Source organism: Melanaphis sacchari, unplaced genomic scaffold (assembly GCF_002803265.2).
Source record: "Melanaphis sacchari strain LSU unplaced genomic scaffold, SCAv2.0 Contig1_pilon_pilon, whole genome shotgun sequence".
Classification (NCBI taxonomy): Eukaryota; Metazoa; Arthropoda; class Insecta; order Hemiptera; family Aphididae; genus Melanaphis; species Melanaphis sacchari.
The window spans coordinates 2,290,479-2,314,667 of NW_020270976.1; the positions used below are offsets into that span (position 1 = coordinate 2,290,479).

The following is a 24,189-nucleotide window of genomic DNA, read 5'->3' on the forward strand; positions in this document are numbered from 1 at the left end:
TCGATAGCGAAGATCACATAAATTTTTCTTCCATAACGAAATGTCTATTCATAAACAAAAAGATACTCTTAATCAATTTATTCTTTGCTCCACTCAGAATCTAAAACAATTATATATATATATGTATATATAAATATATAAACATTATATTTGATTTTAGTACTCGAAGTACCTAGTTTAAAACTTATTATTAATTCCAACATTCTTATAATGCCTTCCTTCAATAATGTAAAACATCTGCATAAGTAATTTATAAATTAATAAATATATACCTATTTAATTACATAAAGTTACCTAGTATATGGTTATCTTAAAAAATAACTCTACTATAGGTACTTCCCTAAATAATCAAGATTTCTATTAGACTTTAAATAACATACTAACTACTGATTTGGCTTTTTACTTTTTAGAGTATAAAGAAGAATTTCAAATTACCTATTTATTAATTGAAACTCTTGGTATTAGCATTTGTGTCTTTATTTAACTTTTGAGGCTAATTTTGTAATATAGGTACATACATTTTTGCTAGTTATAGGTACTTACGAGTATATAAAAATGTGTATATTTTCAAATTCGACAATAATATGATTATAATGTACCCTAAAATTATTTTTTATTAGACACATACTTACTTCAGTAGAAGTCTAAAATATAATTATATAGGTATCTACATGTCTTATATTGCTGGTAAATAATGTATATAGGTTCACAAAATAAATACACTAAAATATTACATCTTCTTTACGTATAGTCGGCATTATAATTTTGATTAACCTGGTATGGAAATACATACTCAAGTTTCTTTTTTATAAAGAAATATTTGTAGTCTCTCTAATTTTGTTTGTATATTATTTATATGATATGTCATTAACTTGGTGTGGTGGTAGTAGTGCTAGCGATAGTATTATAGGGGTGGAAAGCTAATGATAGCTACGGGGGTGTGTAGTTTTTTACAGGAGGCGTGTCTTCAACAGGTGGGATACTCGGGCTTTAAGAGCTTTCCGCAGACACACAGAAGCCAGTCGTCAAAATCAAACTGACCGGAGCTTTGTTGTGCACTTACATACAGACTAAAACTGTTATTGAAAAAGACGTAAGTACATTTAATTTTGTTTTATCGGTTTTACTAAACATTTTAGAATAAATATCAGTAAAAAATAACAAAAAGATGATTTACAATATTTTGAATTTTTTAATAGTAATTGGTAAATATTAACATACTTTTTAATATTATTATTTACAAATAAAAATATAAAAAACTATAAAATTGATCATTTATAAGAAAGGTAAATATAACCAAAACATTAAAATATTTATCAGTAAATTATTAATTACTATTAATATAATTTAAATACACAAATAATAATGACGACTCGTATAATATTTTCTTAAGTTAGAGCTTTCTTTATTCCGTGAAACATTTTTTTCTTCATGGATACTATATTGTAAATAAAAATGTAAGTATAAAAATAGTAACAATAACATCAAATCCTTAAAATCTGGCACAATTAATTACTATATTATATATTATTCAATAATTCTGACATTTTTTTTAAAAAAACATCTCGTTTGATCAGTTAAATATAATATTTTTTAACTAAATAAGTCAAAAATGTTTATCAAAAATATTATAATAATAAACTGAGTGTATTGTGCTCCTCTTAAAATTTTTTGCGAGTATAGTATTATTTTATTGTCATTGAGTTCAAATGTATTATAAATATTTAACATGGGCTACGCAAAAGTGATCGTTACGAGAGATATACAAATTCAACCAACTCTATATCGTACTTGTACATATTTATCTTTAAAATTACATTTTTGGTCATTAGATTTATCAAAAAAAAAGTAATACAAATTTACGAAAATAAAATTATAAATAATTAATTTTCTTATGAATAAGATATTACAATTTCATATGTGTAAATTAAATTAATATAATATTAAAAACTATTTAATCTTTTTTTAAATTATTACATAGGTATTTATTGGTTAATAGAAAATTAAAAGTATTCGTATATATGTAAGTTGAAATTAGACACATGAGACACTATACATTTATCCATTACTTGCTTTATTTACACTTTAGTCGCTTATTACGATTAATTTACTATTTTTTGCATAAAAAATATGAATTTAGTTAGGAAAAAAATATGGGCAATAATTTTTAAAAGACAAGCATTCACATATATGATTTGTTTTTATTATATTATTATATTTCTATTTCATTTAAAACTTAAGTTTTTTTTTCAATCTGTTTTGTAGTTTTATTATTAAATAATGCAATTTTTTATAGTTTTAATTAAAAAATGTATTATTTTAAACTGCAAAATATTCAATTCAAATTAAAATGAAAAAATAATCACCATTTATAGTTTATACATTTTATTTAGTATACCTACCTTCTATAATATTTGTATTATCATTATCCAAATTACACTAGAAAACAATCATTTTGTTATTATTATTTATGATTTTATGGATTTGAATTAAATTATTGATTTGTTTATTAGGTATATTCTTTTAAAAAATGTATTATTTACATAATTCACTCTACCGAATTAGCGGTTTGCTTACAAATATAGATACCGATAATACAAAATCTCGGACAACAGAGTTAGTTTTTTATTAGTAACATTTTATATATTATTAAATAACATAATGTACATTTAAATTTTTGTACTATAATAATTTTCTCCCTCACGTGTGTTTTAAGCATATAAAATAACTAGTAAATTATTCTATTTTATAAGCCATTATTGATAACTAAAAAGTGGAAAATGTCAATATTATCAAAATTCAAAATATATTTTATGAGAAAAAAGTAGTTATTATACAAATGAATAGCTAATTAATCATTTTAATAATATTAATAATTAAAATAGACCCATGAAGTTTTTTCTAGGCTTGTAATTTTAAAATGTGATCCTATTAAATATGAACCGATTTTATATTTTGGTTAATTTGGTTAATTTTAAATCAAATTGCACGCATCAATGTTTCTAAATAATAATTTTTACTATTTTAAGCAGATGAATGCTTTTTAGTAAAATAATAATAAACCGAAAATACCTATAAATTAAATTTATAAATTCATTATTCAAAAATTTGATCTAGGTATAATATTTTTGAAACAATTGTCAATGTGAATATTTTAATGAATAAAATAAACAATACATATTTAAATAATTTCATTAAAATGTATTTGTTAATAATTTATGTAATTTGTTTTACATAACATTCCTAACAGATTTTTGAAGTAGTTAGTATATTTACTTTAAATAAAGCAGTTTAAACAATATTTTATTTATTACATAGTGATATAATTTTTTACTCATTTTTATCTTGCTTACAATACTTGTCATAATATTTTATATTTATAACATGCCTAACTGTAATTAATCAAAATAAAACTTATAACTAATGTATTTAATGTTTATATTAATATTAATTATTCCATTTTTATAGTTCTGACTGTGCAGATATTGTTTAAAATAGGTAATTAATTACTTAATTTAAGTTTATAATATTTAAATAATTATAAACTTTTAATTTATTTTGTTTGCTCTTTTATAATACTGCTTATTTATTATACTAACATAACTATACAATAAGCTACTTTATTAATCATCATATTTTTAAAGTAGCAGATAAAATTCTACTTAGGTATATTGTACAGTATACGAATATACTGTGTACTCATACTTAGTACTTACCTAAATATATTACATTAAATTTGAAACTCATTCTTGAATATGTTCAAAATTCAAATTAATTAATATATATAGGCGTCGGAAATTGCACGGAAATTGTATTTCATAGTATTAACGTTATTAATTTTTCATTATTGTCAATAATAATATAATCTAAACCCAAAATTAATTATTATGATAAGTTTAAAATAAATTTAAATTAAAAGTTAGTACTAACGATATTAGCAATGGTACATTTTGAAATAATACTTAGTAATTTTTTAAGTCATTTATTTAGAATTTTTTTTAGATGGAATTATCGTATTACCTATACTTGATTGTAAAAATTTAAGTAAATTATGTTAAGTAACGTTATTCGACAAATCTTTTTTTCTTTGTACAGCATCATACGAGTATAGACTGTTTTAGTATCTTTATGTATGTCTGTCGTGGTACTGTTTTAAATTTGTTTCTGATACTTAATAATGGTTTTTATGACGTATTTAGATTATTCGATACATTTATTATTCCTATGAAGAAATGCCAATATTTTCTGTATTGATTAAATTATTTCCAGTAGATTTACCATACATTTTTACCTCAGAATCGACCCCTATAGTATCGAAGTGATAGTTAAACCTCGTTTAAGTCTTGACAATTCTATATGGGATATTATAAAAGGAGCTGAAAACATTTTCACTGCACACAGTAATCTACCTTTTTCTATAGTGAGGTTGTAGTTGAATCTTACCCGTGAATTTTGTTATTCATCTTTTATTGATAAATTTACGTACGTTGATTGTTTTAGAATTTTTTTTTTATTCACTAGTTTTAATATCAAATTTTAATATGAATAGTAAATACTATTGTATATTATAATACCCATATATATTTTCTGGATTATTTAATTTTCTGAATGACTTATTATAATATGACAATAAATCAGTTCCTTAAATAGATTGGCTATCATGATATATTACGATTTATTAGATATCATACTATTTTAAAAATCACATTATTTTTAATAATAATATTTAACTTAATAATAAAACTATTGTAACTGAATAATATTAAAGTATGAAAAAAAATGTACTTTAAATAAAATATATTTAATACTTTTAGTAAATTTTTTTAAAAGTTTATTATGTTGTATTATATTCATTTATTAATTTAAAAATTAATTAAATTAATAATAATCTATTGATTATTCATCATAGTTAATATTTAACTAATAAATAATTATATAATCTGTAAAATTAACTTAACTTTATTAATATTGCTTAACAAATATTTGTAGTACAACCCTCTATATGCTTCCCAAAAAACTTAATTTAAAAAATAGCTTTTTTCTTATAGTTTTATAATTAAATGTTATAAAAAATACACACAATACCGACCTACATTATTCAGGGACAATCATTTAAAGAAAATATATTGTTTAGCAAACAAATAATTTAAAATATTGACCTTCATGAACGTTTATATTTTTTTTTTTGGTTGAATTTTATTATTTTGTTTTATGATTATGTCATACACAATTCTTTGGCCAGTTTTGGTAAATAATAAGGTTATGTGTTTTATTGGCATTTTTTTACTGTTACTATTCTTTTATTAGTGTACATTTCCAAGATAGTGTAACACGTTTAAAAAGCCGATAAAAGATGGGGATCAAGTTGTATTCACTATTGTATAAAATGATATGTTTATAAGGTATAACAGTTTTTATATTACGTTTAAAAACAAAATCATATAGGTATAGAAGATAAGTATTACACAAACTGCTTTATAGAGAAATTATTGCTGTATACACTAGTATACTAATACAGACTTTTTAAACTTTCCATTTTTTCTGCGAAATAATTTGAAATTAATCTTTAATCTTTAAATAGAGTATTATTTTGGTACGTGATTTAGTTTTCGATAAAACAAATACCAAATACGTAATTATATTATCTATAGTCTTTTATTAATTTCCTGTATTTGATAACAATAAAGTATCATAATAGTATATAGGTACATACTTATTTCAAAACGATACTTAGGACTCAGGTATTGAAATCTATAGAATGTTATTAATTAGCTGAAAATTCTTTATAAAACAGTCAGCTATGTATTGTTTAGTATGTATTTAATTACTTGTGTTTAAATTAAATTTTAATATTATATATATTCTGTTTTTGCGGCTTGTTTTCAATTAATAAAAATTATTTTAATCGAATTATATTTATAAATTATAAAAGTCTCTCAACCATAAGACTTGAAGTAACTATCTGTTTTTAATGCTATTGTTTCTTGTTATTTAATTATTTTTAATACTCTATACATTGTATTTTAAATTTTTCATTAAATAAAATGATACTTAAGAAATACAGTTTTAAAAATATAAAAATAACTTAAAAAAAAAAGTTTTTATTAAAATAAATCCAGATTTTCTAAAATTTTTATTAGTAAATACAGATATATTTTAGAATGCTAAACAACTTTAAAACGGTAGGCAAGTGAGTACTGCTCTGCTAAACATTAGGTGTTGAATGGGAGTCACTGTTATAGGTATATTAAATTTTAATTTAATGATATATTATTGTATATGAAAAACGATTCTGAGCAAAGATGGACTGTCAATTTAAATAACTAAGTATATTTCATCATATGTTTTTTTTTTATTTACCTAGCTATTATAAAGTCATTTATTTAAATATTATAGTAGGTTTCAGATTTTTTTATTATTTTTTCCAAAAATATTGTATTTATTGTATTATTAGTATTAAATTATTATAATAATGTATATTTAAACTATATTTTAATAACTTATATATTATCTTAAAAATTAATTACATAATGTTTCTGCAAATATCGTAATATAGTAAAAATAGGTTCGTAGAATTAAAATAAAATAAATTAAAAATGCCATTACGTATAATAAAATTTATAACTGTATAATTTACGTAAAAGTTTTAACTTCCTATGAATAATGATTTTAAATTATAACAAGATAATTAACATAATTATTAGTCGTTTAAACAAGTAATGTTAATCAATTAATCAAATTTAAACTTTAAATGCATATAAAAATTATCGTGGCTATGTTATTTTTATATTTATACAAAGATACAAAAACTAATTAAAAGACATTTTGTACTAAATTTTCAAAATATAGATATAAAAAGAAACGTTTTTCTTATCTCAAAAACAATTGAATTTTTTGAAAATTATACCATATATCTATATAAAATGATGATATAAACATTTTGTGAAAATTCTAAAGATCATCTAAGATGATTTATTTTTGAATTATAACAAGAAACAAAAATCATTTTGCAAGAAACAATTATTGTACGGGTGAATCTACCGTAAACATTTTAAATTCAAACGATCATAAAAAAATAATTTGTTGGATAGAAAATGTTTTTAAATAAAGATAACAAAACGTAAATTTAGTATTGTATTAAATTTTCAAATCTTATGTATCTTAACAAAAAAATTTATACAAATTTTCAACTACAATATATTTTGTAATTATTGAGTTTTTGGATGAATTTTGTTAAAATTTTAAATTTATATACTTATTAAAATACATTATTGTGACTATAAAATGTCAATATTTTTGATTTTGAAAATAAGCTACTTATTAGAAACCTAATATTAAATTTTTAAGAATTTTGATTAATTGATTAATTTGTAATTGAGAATTAAGAAAAAAAATATAATCAAAATGTACAATAGTGATGTCAAAAATCCGGATTTTTGGATAACCGGATATCTGTATCCAAAATTTAATAACCGAATAATTCAAATAATTCAAATTTTCTAGAGATATAAAATTTATGTCAAACTATTATTTTTAAATTTTAAGTTTGGCCAACTAAAACAAAACAATTGAAAACTTATAAATTAAATAACAAATATTTAAATTTTTAATAATTAAGCTAAAAACTTTTTAGCTATTATTCGAATAGTATTGGAATCCGGATATTAGTGACACCACTAATTTACAATTGGCTATAAATAGTTCAAAAAAGTCAAAATATTCTGAAAATTATATCATGTATAGAAAATAATAATAAAACTTGGTGAAAATTTCTAATCATTGTAGTTATTCTTTTTTTATATATTATAAAAAAATAAAAAACCAATTTAACTGAAAACTGGTTTACCGTAAAAATGTCCGCTTTTCTTCAATATTTTGTTTGTGTTTACCGATTATAAAAAAGTACTGGGAATTTTTAATTTTAACCTTTATAAAGTACAAACTAGATTCAATTTTTTGTTCGAAACCATCTTCAAAGTAAAAAATTCGAAGTGAAGTTTTTTATTAAATACCTATCTTCTTTATAGACTCACAAATAAAAACAAAATATATTGTTGTAAGAATTGATAGTTTAGAATAAAATGATTATTTATTTTCTTTTATTATGATAATTTTGAAACACTAACATTTATTTCATAATATAAAAAATCAAATACGGATATTGGAGGTACTCAATAGGAAAGATTTAATTATTCTATTATAATAATTTTAAATATTTAATTTAAACATTTAATGATGAATAATTTACAGCAATTTGAATTTAGAAAATTATTATCTGATACTACTTTGATATTAATACTCGTATATTTTTTTAAAAATTTAATTGACATATTACTAGAACCATGAATATTATAAAATGTTAGTTATACATTTTTACGAACCAATTCCAATGACTATACTTAGTCATTAAATTAAAGATATTTCGAAATCGTATTGTCACAATGAGTAGAAATGAGTTAATACAGCACCAATGTATATTGTGGTATTTTTAAATTGATATAGATTGGTACACTTAAAATATTAGAATATTGATTATTGTATATAAAAATAGTAATAAGAAATGACATCGAATAACTAAAGATGATTGTTTTCTTTAGGTTTGACACTTGAAATTAAATTCTCTAGAGGTATCGTATTAAATTATAACACCTGAAATATTATACTATATGTTGAAAATTTAAAGCAGTAGTTATTTATATTGTAATTTTTTTTTTAACTTTAAATTTCTATTGCGTTTGACAATTACCTAATATACATATGTATTTTTAATGTTAAGGTATTATATTTCAGTATAATATTTACCCAATAAACCAACTAATTTCAATACATTAAAATGAAAAATAATTAAATTCGATTTAAATAAACAATTGCGGTGACCATTTTTTATTTTTAATACCTAATAAATTATCACACTGAAATACAGACACAGGTGATTTTTCAAGTTGAGGTCAATTAAACATGTTTTCGAAAATACATTCGAATTTCACTTTAAAATGACATTTGACAAAAGAAGGTGATTAATAATTGTGAATTAATTAATGTATCCATGAACCTATAATCGTATAATATATTTATATTATCATACACATACCTATAAATTAGTTTACCTATATGATTCGAAAAATGTATTGTTGTTGAAATAGTCATGTTATATTATATTTGAATTTCGATGATCATTGTCCCATTGTCAGGGATAATTAGTCACATGTTAATGGTTTTTGGGCTTTTCCTAGTTTTTTTTTATTCAAATGATCCTTGATACATGCATCACTGCATTATAAAGGTTAATTAATGCAGTACTATTTATAGATATTTTGTAAAATAATTGTTGCACCTGTAACTGAATATTTTGATTTAGAAATATTTTATTTTATAATTAAAACTTTTAAATTAGTATTAGTTATTATTTTAATTTAATGATAAAATACATTTTCAGGTTACCTATGCATTAACCACATTTATCATAGAAAACGTATTGCGATATTCCCTATACATACACTTTTATGAAAATACTTTAGAATTCTGATTTTTTTTTTTTTTTTTAAAGGTAAATAGAAAAATAAAAGTTTATTGTATTTTTAAATCATAGACAAAATTAAACTAACAGTATATTTTCCCTTTAAATCTCGTTATGAAATATTATTTTTATGCAGACCTTTAAGAATAATAATTTATTATTAATTAATAGAATAAAATGCTAGATTATTAGTTTTAGAGATTAAAAACGCATAATGTATTCTGTGTTATTTTATACAATAAACATCTAGAAGTTGAGAAATTGTAATTCAATTTTAGTCTTTTTTCAAAAAACTTTTGTTCCTTATATTTGCGTAGTTAAATATAATATACATTTGTAAATTTATTGTTAGAATAGATAATAATGACGTTTAAAAATTAAAATTCTTGGGACGATTTATGAAATTGTTATTAATAATGCATTTTTAAAAAGCCATCTTATAAAAATAAAGTTTCCTGATTCATTAATTTTCTACTTTATATATGTAAGTACTAAGTACCTAATCATTTTTTGGATAAATACTTGTGAGTCAGTGTAAAAATAATATAATTAACTATTTTATCCGCATCAAAGTGACATAGTGAATTGAAACTCAGTATAACAATTATATAGGTATAGTTGAAAAGTTTATTTTTAAATATTTATTTTCAATAAATATTCTTTACAATGAAATACACAATACGTTTATTATTTGATAGTAACTACCTATAGTATAGAGTAATTCAAAAGTGTTTATAACTATGAGATTGGGATAAAGACTTAATCGAGAATTATCTTCATCTTTTTAGTTTAATAACAAATTATTAATAACACTATATTTAAGTCTAAAAATAATTGCTTATGTCGTATATACAGATAATTATTATATATTATATTATTTTATAGGTACTTATAAGATAATTCATACTTCATTAATAATTTAAAAAAAAAATGTATAATAATACTTTTTTCAGACTTATATTTATGTAGATTAAAAATTAAGAGAGATAAATAACGAAATTTATATTATACTTTAAAAAAGGCTTGGATAATTTAATATTTATTTTATATCAACAAAAAAAATTGTAAAAATCTTAGTAACAAAAACTGAATATCTACTTAATTAGAGTAAGGTATTCTTATTATTATTTGAGTATATTTTTAATGTAAAAAATCACCAAAATAAAACTTAATTTGATATTTTTTTAATTTAAATCACCTATCATTGGATGGATTCTTCACATAGCATACTTCATGTATTCATAGAGCACATATTTGTGCTGCAGTGTGTATTATCTAAGTATTGACTAGCTTGTATTAATATTTTTATTTTTAAGATGAATCAACCATAATTATTTTTGTGTTAAGTATGTGTATGTATTATCGTTTTTATTAAACATTAATAAACGATGGCAGCAGAGGAATAGTATTGTTCACACAGATCCTTCTCTGCTGTCTGTTTAAAACGGAAAAAAAAAAGTATTGACTAGCTAAAAAATAACAACTGGCGTTATAATATTATTTTAATCCATAAACTTGACCATTATTAGAGAAAATGTTATAATAAAAAACGTAAGTAATGTTTTTTAAAGATAAAATTGTGGAGTAATAATTAGATTGCTGTAGTTTTGATTGGCTGTAAAATGTAATGATAAGAATTCAAGAGTGTTTTAATTGAATTTTATTTTAAGGTACCTATTGTATATCTTAAGACTAATTTTGCTACTTGTTTTACTTTGAGTGAGAATTATTTTCCACTTTATTTGAAACATAGAAAGAAGTATTTGTTTTAGATTGTAAAACTTTTGACTATAAAATTAATTTTTGAATCTTGATAGTATTTACTTATACAAAGTAGGTATTATATAATAATTTCAAAACAAAAGGAAAAATGAATTTATTTAGTTTTGATTTCTTCTTAATAATACTCAAGTCATTATACATCAAAGAAAATTTTAAAAATAACGGTAATTCTATTTAAACATGCATATATTTTTTAAAATATAGTAAAACAATAACATAAATCATATACTGAGATATTTTATAAAATTAATGTGATTAAAAGTTTTAATATATTTAACAATAATTGTGTCATTATAAGAGAACGCCTTACCTATACGTATTGTCTCCGTCTTATAAATGTAAAACAGATCAATAATTGATCACAATTATTGTGAGTTCAGATGAACTAGTATTTTTCATTGTTAAATTGAATATTAGTGGAAATTGACCTATTATCAACCTTAAAGGTAAGAATACTATCTGTGGTCTCTTGTACTATTTTTTTTTACGATATTTCAATTTTTAAGTAACCTATAAGTGCTTATGTATCTATGTGAAATATTAAATATTAAAATACTTATAACTGTCAATACTTAGTTAAAAATTAAAATGAAAGAACACTGGTACAGATAATGTTCTTACCTTTAATTTGATAATAACTAATTTATTCTAATATTAAAACTAACAACACAAAATTGGTTCTACTGAACACAAATTGTGCAACTTATACGTTTGTAAAATGGAGACAATACGCTATGTGATACTGTTGCATACTCTTAACTAAATTTGAACTTTAAATTCATTATTTTGATAGTATAAGTTTATAATAGGTTGGTATATTCATATAAATAATATTATACATTTAGAGTGATTATTTTAATATGAAACACTAATATTATCATGGTTAATTTTAACGCATTTCCCCTAACCTAATAAAGCATATAATACATTAAAATTCGATTGTAGATTTATTAAAAATTAATAAATCAATAAATGTCAATCGAATTTATTTAATTCAAATTTTACATAAAATTAATACGAAAGAACTAATATAATTTTTGTTAAGTTTATCCAATTTTAAAAATAATTATCAAAAAGTTTCAATGTTTAGCGATTCTTGAAATATTTGAACCATTCATATGTTGTATACTTGAATGAAAAATAAAAAGTAAAAACTTAATATTATGAATAAATTATTGAGTTGGATATTAGTAAATTATAGTTAGTTAATTATATTTGAAACGATAATAAAGAGCAATTTTCATTTCATTTTAACTTTTAAAAATATTTTACTGGGTTTATATCTAATATTATCATGAAACATTTAAAATTTTGAATTTTATAACACATATTCAACACAATGTTCATAATTTTACCTAATATTATAAATTAAAATGGATAAAAAAAAAGCTTACACACTTTTTAATTTTTCAAAAGACCATTTATCTATAAACAAATAGAAAAAAAATATTTGTGGATGTTCTAAAAACTTTGGGTCATTTGTAATATAACCTTACGTATGTTGCAAAAGAGATTAATTACAATTTGAACATAATATTGTTTGATGTTAGTACTCAGGTCAACAAACTTATAGTTATAATTAATTATAATAGTATAAGGAATCGAAGATTTAGTATAGGAACACATAATACCATAGTGGTACTTCAAAGAATAAGAATCGTGTTTTCCTATAATTAAATAAACCTTTCTTTTGTTACAGTATATTATTTATATAATTTGAAATTAGCTGTATAATAATATATATTATAATATTATACACTTTCTTTACATTAAAGTTATGTTTAGAGATAATGTCCATTATCTTTATATACACATGAATACATTATTATTTCAAAAATAATTATGATTGATAAATACATAATATGAAATTTTGATTGTATACAATATCTTAAAAACTAGAAAATAATTTGAACTTACCATAGACACAATTTAGAATAGCCATAATAATGTACGAGTACGATTAAGTTTAATAATATTATTCAGAATAAATAAATAAAGTTTGAATATGATTTTTAATTTATTTGAATTAGTAAATTTTAAATTAATTTACGTTTCATACTTTAAAGTATGAATTTATATGACTACAAAATTAAATGATTCCTAAAATAATAGTAATACTAATATAAATAATAAAAAACGTATTTATTTTACAGATTTAATTTTAATAATACTTATCAAGTATATTGTATGTATATACTTGTGTGTATTATTATTTATTTTCTAAGATAAAAAAATTAAATGTTCACATTAACTTTATTTACTTATTTCATTAGCTTAAATAGGTAATCCATTTGAGTTTGAGTTTTGAATTTTGTATTAAATAATTCGCAGTTTTTAATTATACGAAAAAATGTTATGAGGTAAGAAAAAGAGTTCAAAAGTTTTATGCGGCCCTTTTATTGATGACTGATTAAACACAGATGGTACTTTATTGAGATGTAATTTTTGAAAATTTTCCATAGTTTTTCAACAACACTGACCCTTAAAGGTGGTTCTAATCAAAAGTTTTGCATTAACTTTCAACACAAAAATACTTTATTCTAAACATTATATATTTTTTAGAAATTAATAGATATTTATATGTTTTACTGAGGTAGATTTTTTTATGATTTTTATTATCTTCAAGTTTAATCAATTAATTAATATATTTAAGTTTAAATCTAAATACTATACACATTTATAAGTTATAATAATACATACATCTAGTCTTTAATATTTTGAAATTATTTGTATAGGTACTTACTGGATGAAATATGCTATATAGGGTTGATTTAAATATTTAATCATAATAGTATATTTAATTTATATTTGTGATTATATTTAGGAAGGTGCACTTAATATAAAATGAACTTATTTACCACAATATTTTAATTGTGATTAATGGTTATTTTATTTATGAATATAAATTAATTCAGTGTTTACAATGCTGCAATCACTAATATTATTATTTCACGAAATCCCCCCTTTTTTTTTAATCGTTTATTCCTATTATTGGTGTCTTATTTTTTTAGTACTTATAACATAATGTATTTTAAAATTAACGTAAATCAAATCATTAACTCTTTACAAGCTTACTTTATGTTTTTATCTAGAAATTTGGTAAAAATTAAAAAAATATAATATATGCATAGGTATTAAGAATTTAAAGCTGATATTATATAAGATAGTTGATTGATAAACATAAAAAATTATATTAATAAGCATAAACAAGATTGGTGGTTTAGTACACGGTCAGTGAGTTTTGATATTTATTTTGTGACAGTAGTGACAGTATATACTTACATTTACCAAAGTTGAAGTTTAAGTATTTACAGAACGGTATATCAATACAAAGCTTTGGATTTTGATAAATGAATGTAGCATGCCACATATTTTGATTTATTAAACACATATTATATAATTTAATTTTTATACTTATTAAATAAAGGTCAATAACAATAACTTGTTCAAATTTTCTATTTTTCTATTTCATTTTAGAGACATTTTAAAAATATGTATTTCCTGTCATTCACTTAACAATTAATTTAAATTAAAACTGTTTTCTCCTATAAACAGTATACTGTTCATAACGGTAGAACGGCTAAACAACTCATATAAAACTTGTTATCATCCTTTGTTTGAAAATGTTATGAAAAATATAAGAAACCGACCAATCCCTGGAACTATATTGTTCATGAAAAAGTCATTATACAAGTATGTTATCGAGTAGAGGGATTATTTTAATGGAAAGTAGTTCATTATTATAGTTCCTTGTAAAAAAATTCTTTCTCAGTTCTTATATCTGTAAACAGACATTAAAACTATATTTAGGTATTAAACATTTATTAACAATAAGCTCTTTAAGATTATAAATATAAAATTTACCGTTTTTAAACATTTGTTCTCAAAAGTAACCAAAGTTAATCTCAAAATATAATATAGCAATGTACATTAAATGACGTTCAATCATTTAAGGCACAAAATCACATAGAAATAAAGTACACCAGTAAAGAATAAAATCTATATGTACTTGGGTGTATTCATAGTAAGCTTAAGCTGATTTTCACTAATATTATCAAATTAAATATTTTCATTTTTTTTCTTAATATTTTTTTTTCTGTTGTTAAATTTACCTTAAGTTTTTTTTTACTTGTGGTGATTTAATTTCAAATTAATCTATTAGATCTTAAAAGAAAGTGAGAAGACTACTGGTTTCATAAAACTTTTTACTGGTTAACATTTGTTTGGATAGTAAATAAATACCTTAACAGATTCATCCAGTACATCTGTGATCTAAATAGATTGGAAATTTAACACATATTTACTACCTACATACTATATATACGAATACTTTATTACTTTAGATGAAATATATTTATTTTTTTTAATTTAAGTAATAGCCAGGTTCTGCTTAGAATTGTATTTTTATAAATGTTGAAGTTTACAACATCCATCCAAGACAAACTTAAATATTGTTATAGTATTATATTAATAGAAAATAATTTATTTACAGCATGTTATATTCATAATTAAAATAATGAATAAATAGCTTATTTTTCTAGAGTTTTATCAAAATAAGTGGAGTAGTATTATATAAATATAAATAAAAACGATTTTTTTCACCACCACACTCCTATTTTTAAATTCAATTTAATTCTTATGTACTTATATCAAATAAAACTTATAATTGTATTAATTTACAGTCTTACAAATAAGGATAAAAAAAACTATATTTGTAAGTGTTTTTAATATTTAATATATTCAACAACTTTAAGTTAGTTATGTGCTAATAATAATTATTATGACAATTTTATTTATTTGATTATAATAAATCAAGTATTTGTATTTACTTGGAGAATTAGATGGTACTGTTTTTAAATTATAAGCTTATAATTTATTTATTATATTTTTTTCGTGTTATTATAATAATTATTAATCATATTATTATATTAAAACTATTAAAATTTACTTATACATCAATATTTTTTTTTTAAATTATTGATTATTATTCAGCAAGATCGATAAAAAAAAAAAATCACCAAAGTACAAATATAGTTTAATAAAAGTAGTTCAAATAAAAAATTGTATTTGAATGGGAAAATATATGAATTCTATTTAAGTTTCATTTTTGTTAAGATTATGATTTCTGAAAAAATATTATATTGATTTGTTATTTATTTTCAACCTCAAATACAAATAACAATAAAATATGGAGTTTCGGAAAGAATATAAACTTACTTTTTATTTACTTTTCCAAAACGATAGAATCAGCACATTCTCATATTATTTTATACTAATAAAAGTGAAATATTTGTTAAAAGACAATTTTATATTTATAAATAAACACCTTATTTACATACAATTTCAAAAATTATTTAATCACAAAAAATATTAACAACTATGGAGTAATATAATATATAAATTTATAAAATAAACATTTATTTATAATTTTATCGTTACATTGATTGTAGCTATTAAATGTTATGCTAAACAAGCTTAAAGATTTATTTAAAGTATTGACAATATAATAATTATAACGAAAATAAGTACATTTTTTGGGGATTCTGTTTAAAGTAATTTTAGTTATGCATATATTTTAGGTCTCATATTCGAATAATACGTTGTTGAATATTACAAAAAATACTTCGAATTTAAGATTCAACAAGAAAAATTATTTAAAATACATTTCAACAAAATAAAGATTAGAATTATTATTTTTTACTTTAATGCTATTAATACTGCTATACCTATATTTATTCACGATACACTTATTTTTTTTAAATATTTATTAAATTGATAATTATTGTTATTATAATAAATTACATTTGTATGGCTTATATTATTTTCAATTGATAATAAAATACACTATACAAATTAAACTATTCATAACCCCTATTTAATATTAATATTAAATTTATTTATTCTTATTATACTATTTACACTAATAAAATTATTATTTGTGATATTATTTATGTTTATAATATCAATAATTTTGCTTCATTTAGTTTCATTCAATGACTTTAAATAATTTTTAAAAATTTTAATATCGAATACAATAAAGTAATAACTATATTTTCTTCAATTTTTTATTTAACTAGGTACGTAAGTTATAGTAACAACAATTATTTGATTTATTTTTATCATAATGACTATGATTTAAATATGGTACAATCATTGTTATACTTGAATAGAATTTTGAATAGTTTGAGTTGTTTGATTTATATTTCATAAAATAAACATTTACCTACTATTGATTTGAATTTCAAATTTATAACCACATAATTTACTCTAGGTTGTGTTTGTGTATACAACACTTAACGATTTGGTAATATCTTTACGCTATAAAAGAAAAAAAAATTATTTCATGCATTTGTAGTAGGAAAAATGCTTAGATTTTTAACTTGCGTATTTTTTTTTGGTGAAAAAGTAAATATACGAGTAGTAGGTACTTTTGAAGATCAAATGAAAAAAATTCACAGTACTTTTTAAAAGCAAAAGGGAAAAACAAAAAAATCCGTAAAACCCATTTTTTGTGTAGCTCAAAATTTAATTTTTCGCAGATATTTGAAATTTTCACCATTATATATTTGTTTTGTCATTTTTTTATAAATTTCTTATTTTTTTAAAAGTTTCTTTCCTTGTTTCGGTTTAAAAGCTTAAAAATTTAATATAAAGTTCCTTATGAGTTTTTATCATAGCCATTCAAAAAAAATAATAAATAAAGATACCTATATGATTTTTTTTTTTTTAATCAAAATTTAATAACAGTAATAAAGAAATTTACAAATATATTCTTTATAATAAATGCAAAGATTTTATTAAAAGTTAAATCAGTTTATTGTAATACTAATAGTTTAAATAAATAACTTTAGTTGCAAATATTGTAAAAATGTATACTTGATATAAACGATAGATCATCTTCGCTAAAAATTGTTTTTCATATTATGCAATAATATAAATTCAAATTTAACACTTTCATTAAAGTGACCTATTAAACGCCTATTGTATAGACATACCGCAGAACGATATTTACTCGTCTACCTCTTTGAAGTGCATACAATTATAAATTAACTTAGACATCATTGCAAAATTGGAATATACCTAGAGTAAAAATATTACATAATAATATAATAATATTGTTAAAACATAACTTTGTTTATAGTGTTTATACTATAACTGTTAATAATTTTTTCATGAAATATAGTGGTCAAAGATGTTTATAGATGATCTATTGGTACAATCAAATGACCAATTTAAAATATTTTTGTTTTAATTTATCTGTTTACTTTTAGTCTAGTGTCCAAATTGAAAAACTAAAAATACATAGACTGAATCATCGATATAATTTTTATGATATTGTTCAAATTAAAATAAATGAAACAAAATAAGCTATGCATATTTTAATATATTTTTAGTTTGTGTTCTTTAAACATTAAAAAATAAAAGTTTTACAAATAATATTTATAATCAATTTTATTTTTTAGAGTTGGTATAGTGGTTTGGCCCAAAGGCATTAACCACTATGGCATTACAATGGGTGTTATTACTGGTGTTAGTAACCACTTTAATAGCAGCCGAAAAGGGTTCATACGACGAAACTGGCAATGACTTGCTAAGATGGTTGGATAACAGTGGAAGAGGTTTTGGTACATGGAGGTCTCCTCAAGAAGATGAAGATGAAGAATTAGAATACTCGGCAAATATATTTAAAAATGGTAAGTTACTATTAATTATTATATAATTACGAGTATATATTTAAAACATAGTATTTTAACGCTTGCTGGAGCGGAAATATTTTTGAATAACTTTTACGTCAAAAATAATTCATTAAATACCTCATAAAAGATAATTTATAAATTTTCTTTCAAAATTTGATAAAAATCTTACAAATTAATTCAAAAATAATAATAGCCATCTAAGTATACGACGCACGTACATATTATTGTTTGTCCTTTAGAATCTTAAATTGAGATGTTTAATTTAGTATTTCTAATATTTTTCTAATTTTTGGTAACCATGTGGTATAATATTTCAATTAATCTTTTACCAAAGACATCATCAGACGTGGTAATCTTAGGGCTCACAACTAAGGCGTAATGTTTTACGAGTATATCATGAATTAGACTTAAATAAACACCAATTGTTTTATAAGACATGTGTATATATAGGTATATAATAATTATAAATATTAATAAATAAAAATACTAACAAAAAAATTAGAATACTACAAATATAAGTTCGATATTATAAATGCATATTACAATAATATTACTAAATTATTTAATACCTTAAAAAGTAATAAATGGACTGAGAAAATATAAAATAATATCTCTTAAAATTTAAATTATGTCACCATTTTTTCAAATACCTTAAAATAAAAACTATTCTCCTTAAAAATAATTTTGAATTACTTTGGCCAACTTATTGAAAATTATGATTAATTCCATAGCCGAAAAATTTAGGTTGTGATCAATGACCTAGAATTAATTTCTATTTATCTTCAACAGAAACATAAGATACTTTCCTGGTACAGAATTAATTAAGCGTTAATAATTTCTAATGTAAACCAACTCTTGACCATAAAAATTTAAACCTTGAACTCTGAATCGTACGTATCGGTTTTCAAGTTAAATTCTACACTTTTCATTTAAAAGAGAATAAACAAACTTGTCAATTTGTTATTTATAACCTTCATAGTTCATTCGACTATGTTTAATGAACATTATTAATAGATAAAAAATAAAATTTGACTTGAATTATGTCGTTTTATAAGACAAATCACGCAAATTGTGTATAGATTCAATAAAACCCAGCTTTCACCTTTTTTCGTCAATCATTGGGATTATTCAAAAGAAATTTTTAATTCATAAGAAAATCAAAATAGAAGAATTTAGGTTTCAAAAATCATGGTTTATTATTAAAATTGTTAAGATTATGGTCCATGCTAAGATGTATTGTGTTATATGCTTCGCAGTGTTTGCTGCGGACCTGTGGTGATGATAACCACACATCTATAAATTTAAATTCACACCAAGAATCACTGTGATATTGCGTATTTTTTTCCGAGGACAAAATATGTATGAGTTATAAAAATTATTTAGTATAATTAAAAGTTCTTTAGAACTATAAAAACCTAATTCAAATAATTATAATTTACGTATTAACTGTTAAAGGGTTGTCTTTATTATTTTTATAATTACAAATATGTATGTACCTATCTATTATATTACAACATAGTAGTATAAAGATATCTTTAATTACACGCATATTGTTTAAAATGCTCTATTATTACTAATTTAACCGTATAAAAGTTATACATGATACGGAACGTAATATTGACTGTATTACATAGGTATGATATAATAAACATAATAAAAAAAAAATTTTTGTATAATCTAAGACTTGACTAAAAACAAATTCCACTAATAATAAAAATATTAAATATTTTGTTTTTAAAGATGAATACATTTTATATAACATTAGATTCTTCTTTTTTTCTCTTAAAACTTAAAAATATAAGACTAATACATTTACTGGTATTTTTTTTAATCCATCTGCTTTAACTACATCTTATTATATTACGGAGAAAAGAATTAAAAAAAAAAATAACCATATACTCACAATAAAATATAATATATAAGTTTATCACAGAATTATAATATTAAATATAAATAAATTATAATAATTTCATACTGTGTACATTTAATATTTTATGCAGCTTTTAAGACTTATTCAAATCGTTTATACAAAATGTACAGTTATACTTTTATAAGCATTTTCTTTTTTCCCACACCATAACCTTTTTTAATCTTAAATCTCTTTTCAATGCGTTCTTTTAAAAATAATATTTTTAGATTCTGAGCAGGTTAGGGAAAGTATTCGTTTTAAAATGGTGTCTTTCTTTTACGAATGTATCGTACGAATTTTTATTTTTTTATTACGCCTTTAACATTTCAAGTATTTACTACGAAATATTTTAACAATGTGAATTACACCTATTTAATCTTAAATTATAAGTAGATCAACAAAACAAATACAGTCATTCAATGATTTTTTTTTAATTATTTTTTCATCTAAAGCTGATATTAAATTTGTATACAAGATTGATGACTAAAACTAATTTGTTATTTATTATTTTTTCAAATTATAACTATAATAAAATTGTTAACTTTAAATTGAATCTACTAAAACTAAAACATTTAAATTCCAAATAGTAAAATATAAGCGCGCATAATATTATAATATGCTAACTACCAAATATATTTTTTATGAGGAATGCGCAATAAGTTCTTGATAGTTATTATGCCTAATTGTCAGTATTATATTAGTTATTTAGGCGGGTATTAAAATATATATTATAATGTATCATTTATTTTAAAAGAGAAAGAATGTTTAATAATATAATATTTTAATGATGATATAACGGCTGTTGTGTCGTATTGATATAAAGAAAATTTATAAACAAAAAATATAACTAATTAATTAAGTCAATAAATGTAAAATATGTTACAGAAAACAGAAAACGAGCACTGTCATTTTTGACACATTGGAGACCATGGAATCAGTTGAGTGGTAATGGTAGACATGTGATTCGATCACCATTCAGTTCGTTTTTCCCGGATACGGAAGTGCCATCAAAGGGTAATAGGCCAGTAGGACAACCACTTAGATGGGGACGGCGTAGACGTCGATAAGTCTTTACTTATTTTTAATCGACAATAAAAATGTTTAATCAAAATATACAATTTATATACATTTTTTTTTGTTCGATGTATTAATATGGTTTTGTTATGATTTTATTCTCTAAATATAACTGCAAAATAAAAATTTTCATTTCCTGGATATTATAGATTATCTACATTAAAAAAACCTATATTTTAATCTTTCGGAATAAATTTTGTTGTAAATGTTTAGTAATATATTACAATAATTATTGATGGCTTTAAAAATGAATTAAAATTTTTTTCATGGACAATTGGAAAACGTTGAGACTCTTCATTATCTAAAAATAAAAATAAAATAGTAACGTCAAGTGATTATATTTTATAACAAAGGTTCGTATTTTAACAACATAAAATAGTAATCGTATACACAATATTACGTATTCATATAATTTTATAAGCAAGTTTATACCTACTACAAGAACATGTTATAAAAAAGCGTGAATATTGTGTATTATAGATTATATTTTATGTTCGAGTACTATTACTTCAATTTTTAGTGATTGTTTTATCAACTGTTTCATGGTTCATTGGTCACGCTACCACGGTGATCATCTTATACAAATACATTTGACACAATAATATAATATATAATGCATGATACATAATATCAGAAGATCAACGGAAAATAACAGCTGAATATCAATTTGTAGAAAGCTAACCTGGTTTTTGTAATAATAAGTAAATACATTTTAAAAATTTAGCGCAAAACAAGAATAAATCAATAATTTAAATTATATGTGTGTGTGTGTGTGTATAAATTAAATTCCTATCCAGTTCTACAATTGTAAATTTGAAGTAAGTACTAGTATAATAATATTTTTGTCGTGCTTACTCCATCGATTTAAGTACGAATAGAGTGTGACTATAAGCCCTAAGTTGTCTCCCTTCAAATACTAGTAAAAAACAACATACGTTATTTTTTATGTCCGTATGTATTATATTTGTAAAATTATATGCAACTTAGAGATGTATGACATTTTCAATTTTGTTAGAATTGAAAAAAAAACACTATTCTAAGTAAATATATAAATAGTAAAACTAGATATATTTATAGTTATAATAACTTAAGTCTCTCTTTCAGCTTTTTATTAAAACTATATTTTATAGTGTATGTATATATTTACTATATTAACACATTCTTTAATATATATTAAAATGTTATCATAATCAATAAAAGTTGAAACTAATAAATTTAAATCGGGACATTCTTCTCTTTTCTATCTATATTAAAAAAATCATCAATTACTTAAATCATTTTTTTTCATCTATCAATCAACGAAAATATACAGTACCGTGCATAATAATATATTATGTCAACATTTTTTCGTAATCGTTTTGATTAAGATAATATTATGTTGGTTGTTATAAAAAAAAAAAAAAAAAAAAAAAATAGTATATCAGTTTATATATTGGCGCATCCACATAGTAAAAATTCTCATTTCATGAACTGGATATCTAGATTGTGAAATTTGTCCAGATCGAGTTTTGACGAAAATTACATTATATGGATATCCATTTCATGAAATGGATAATACCTATATTGTGTATTTTATGAAATTATTATAAAAAAATTACTTTTGTTATTTAACAATAAATTATATAATACTATATTTTTATTTACTTTTTACACACCATACATATATAGTATTTATTTTATTAATTTTTTTATTTATTTTTCATGAAAAAAAAAAATACAAAATAAAAAATATAATATATGAGTATAATTGTATATTATATTTTATAAATGACAGTGTTACCTATATAAAATATAATTATAAAATAATATCCTTATTAATTATTTTTTCACGACAATTGATTATGACATAGATTATTACATTTACATAGCATGTTATATTATTTAAAACATGCACTCTGACTTGATTGGCGAGGATTTTTTGCCTTCCACGAACAAGACAAAAATTTTTGCCCTCTTGTAATTTTTTAATAATTTCTGGCACTGAAAATTTAACAATTTTATCAACTTGATCATTAGTGATCAATTGAATTTTTGATTTTTTCAAACATTTATACTACTGAACCATCCTTTAACCAAACCATACTTTGTTCTAAGCTTATGCAATCCATTTTGTTTTTATCTCGTGATCACACAAATTATGTTTGGCAGGTATATAGGTCTCCTACCAACTTTCGATACTCCGAATAACAACGCATTGATTAATTTCAAAA

The 24,189-nt window shown here is 21.3% G+C and overlaps 1 protein-coding gene across 2 annotated transcripts; it reads left to right on the forward strand.

The window, feature by feature from the left end:
• The first annotated feature begins 985 nt into the window (after window positions 1-985).
• Window positions 986-22,051, forward strand: LOC112593249. Of its 2 annotated transcripts, XM_025337611.1 has the most exons (4): window positions 1,009-1,093; window positions 15,982-16,013; window positions 18,763-18,993; window positions 21,791-22,051. In XM_025337611.1, the coding sequence occupies exons 3-4, from the start codon at window positions 18,801-18,803 to the stop codon at window positions 21,970-21,972; spliced, it is 375 nt and encodes a 124-aa protein (XP_025193396.1). In that variant the 5' UTR covers window positions 1,009-1,093; window positions 15,982-16,013; window positions 18,763-18,800; the 3' UTR covers window positions 21,973-22,051. The 2 variants fall into 2 exon arrangements, with proteins under 2 accessions (XP_025193395.1, XP_025193396.1); XM_025337610.1 differs by lacking the exon at window positions 15,982-16,013 and having other exon boundaries at window positions 986-1,093.
• Window positions 22,052-24,189: the final 2,138 nt, after the last annotated feature.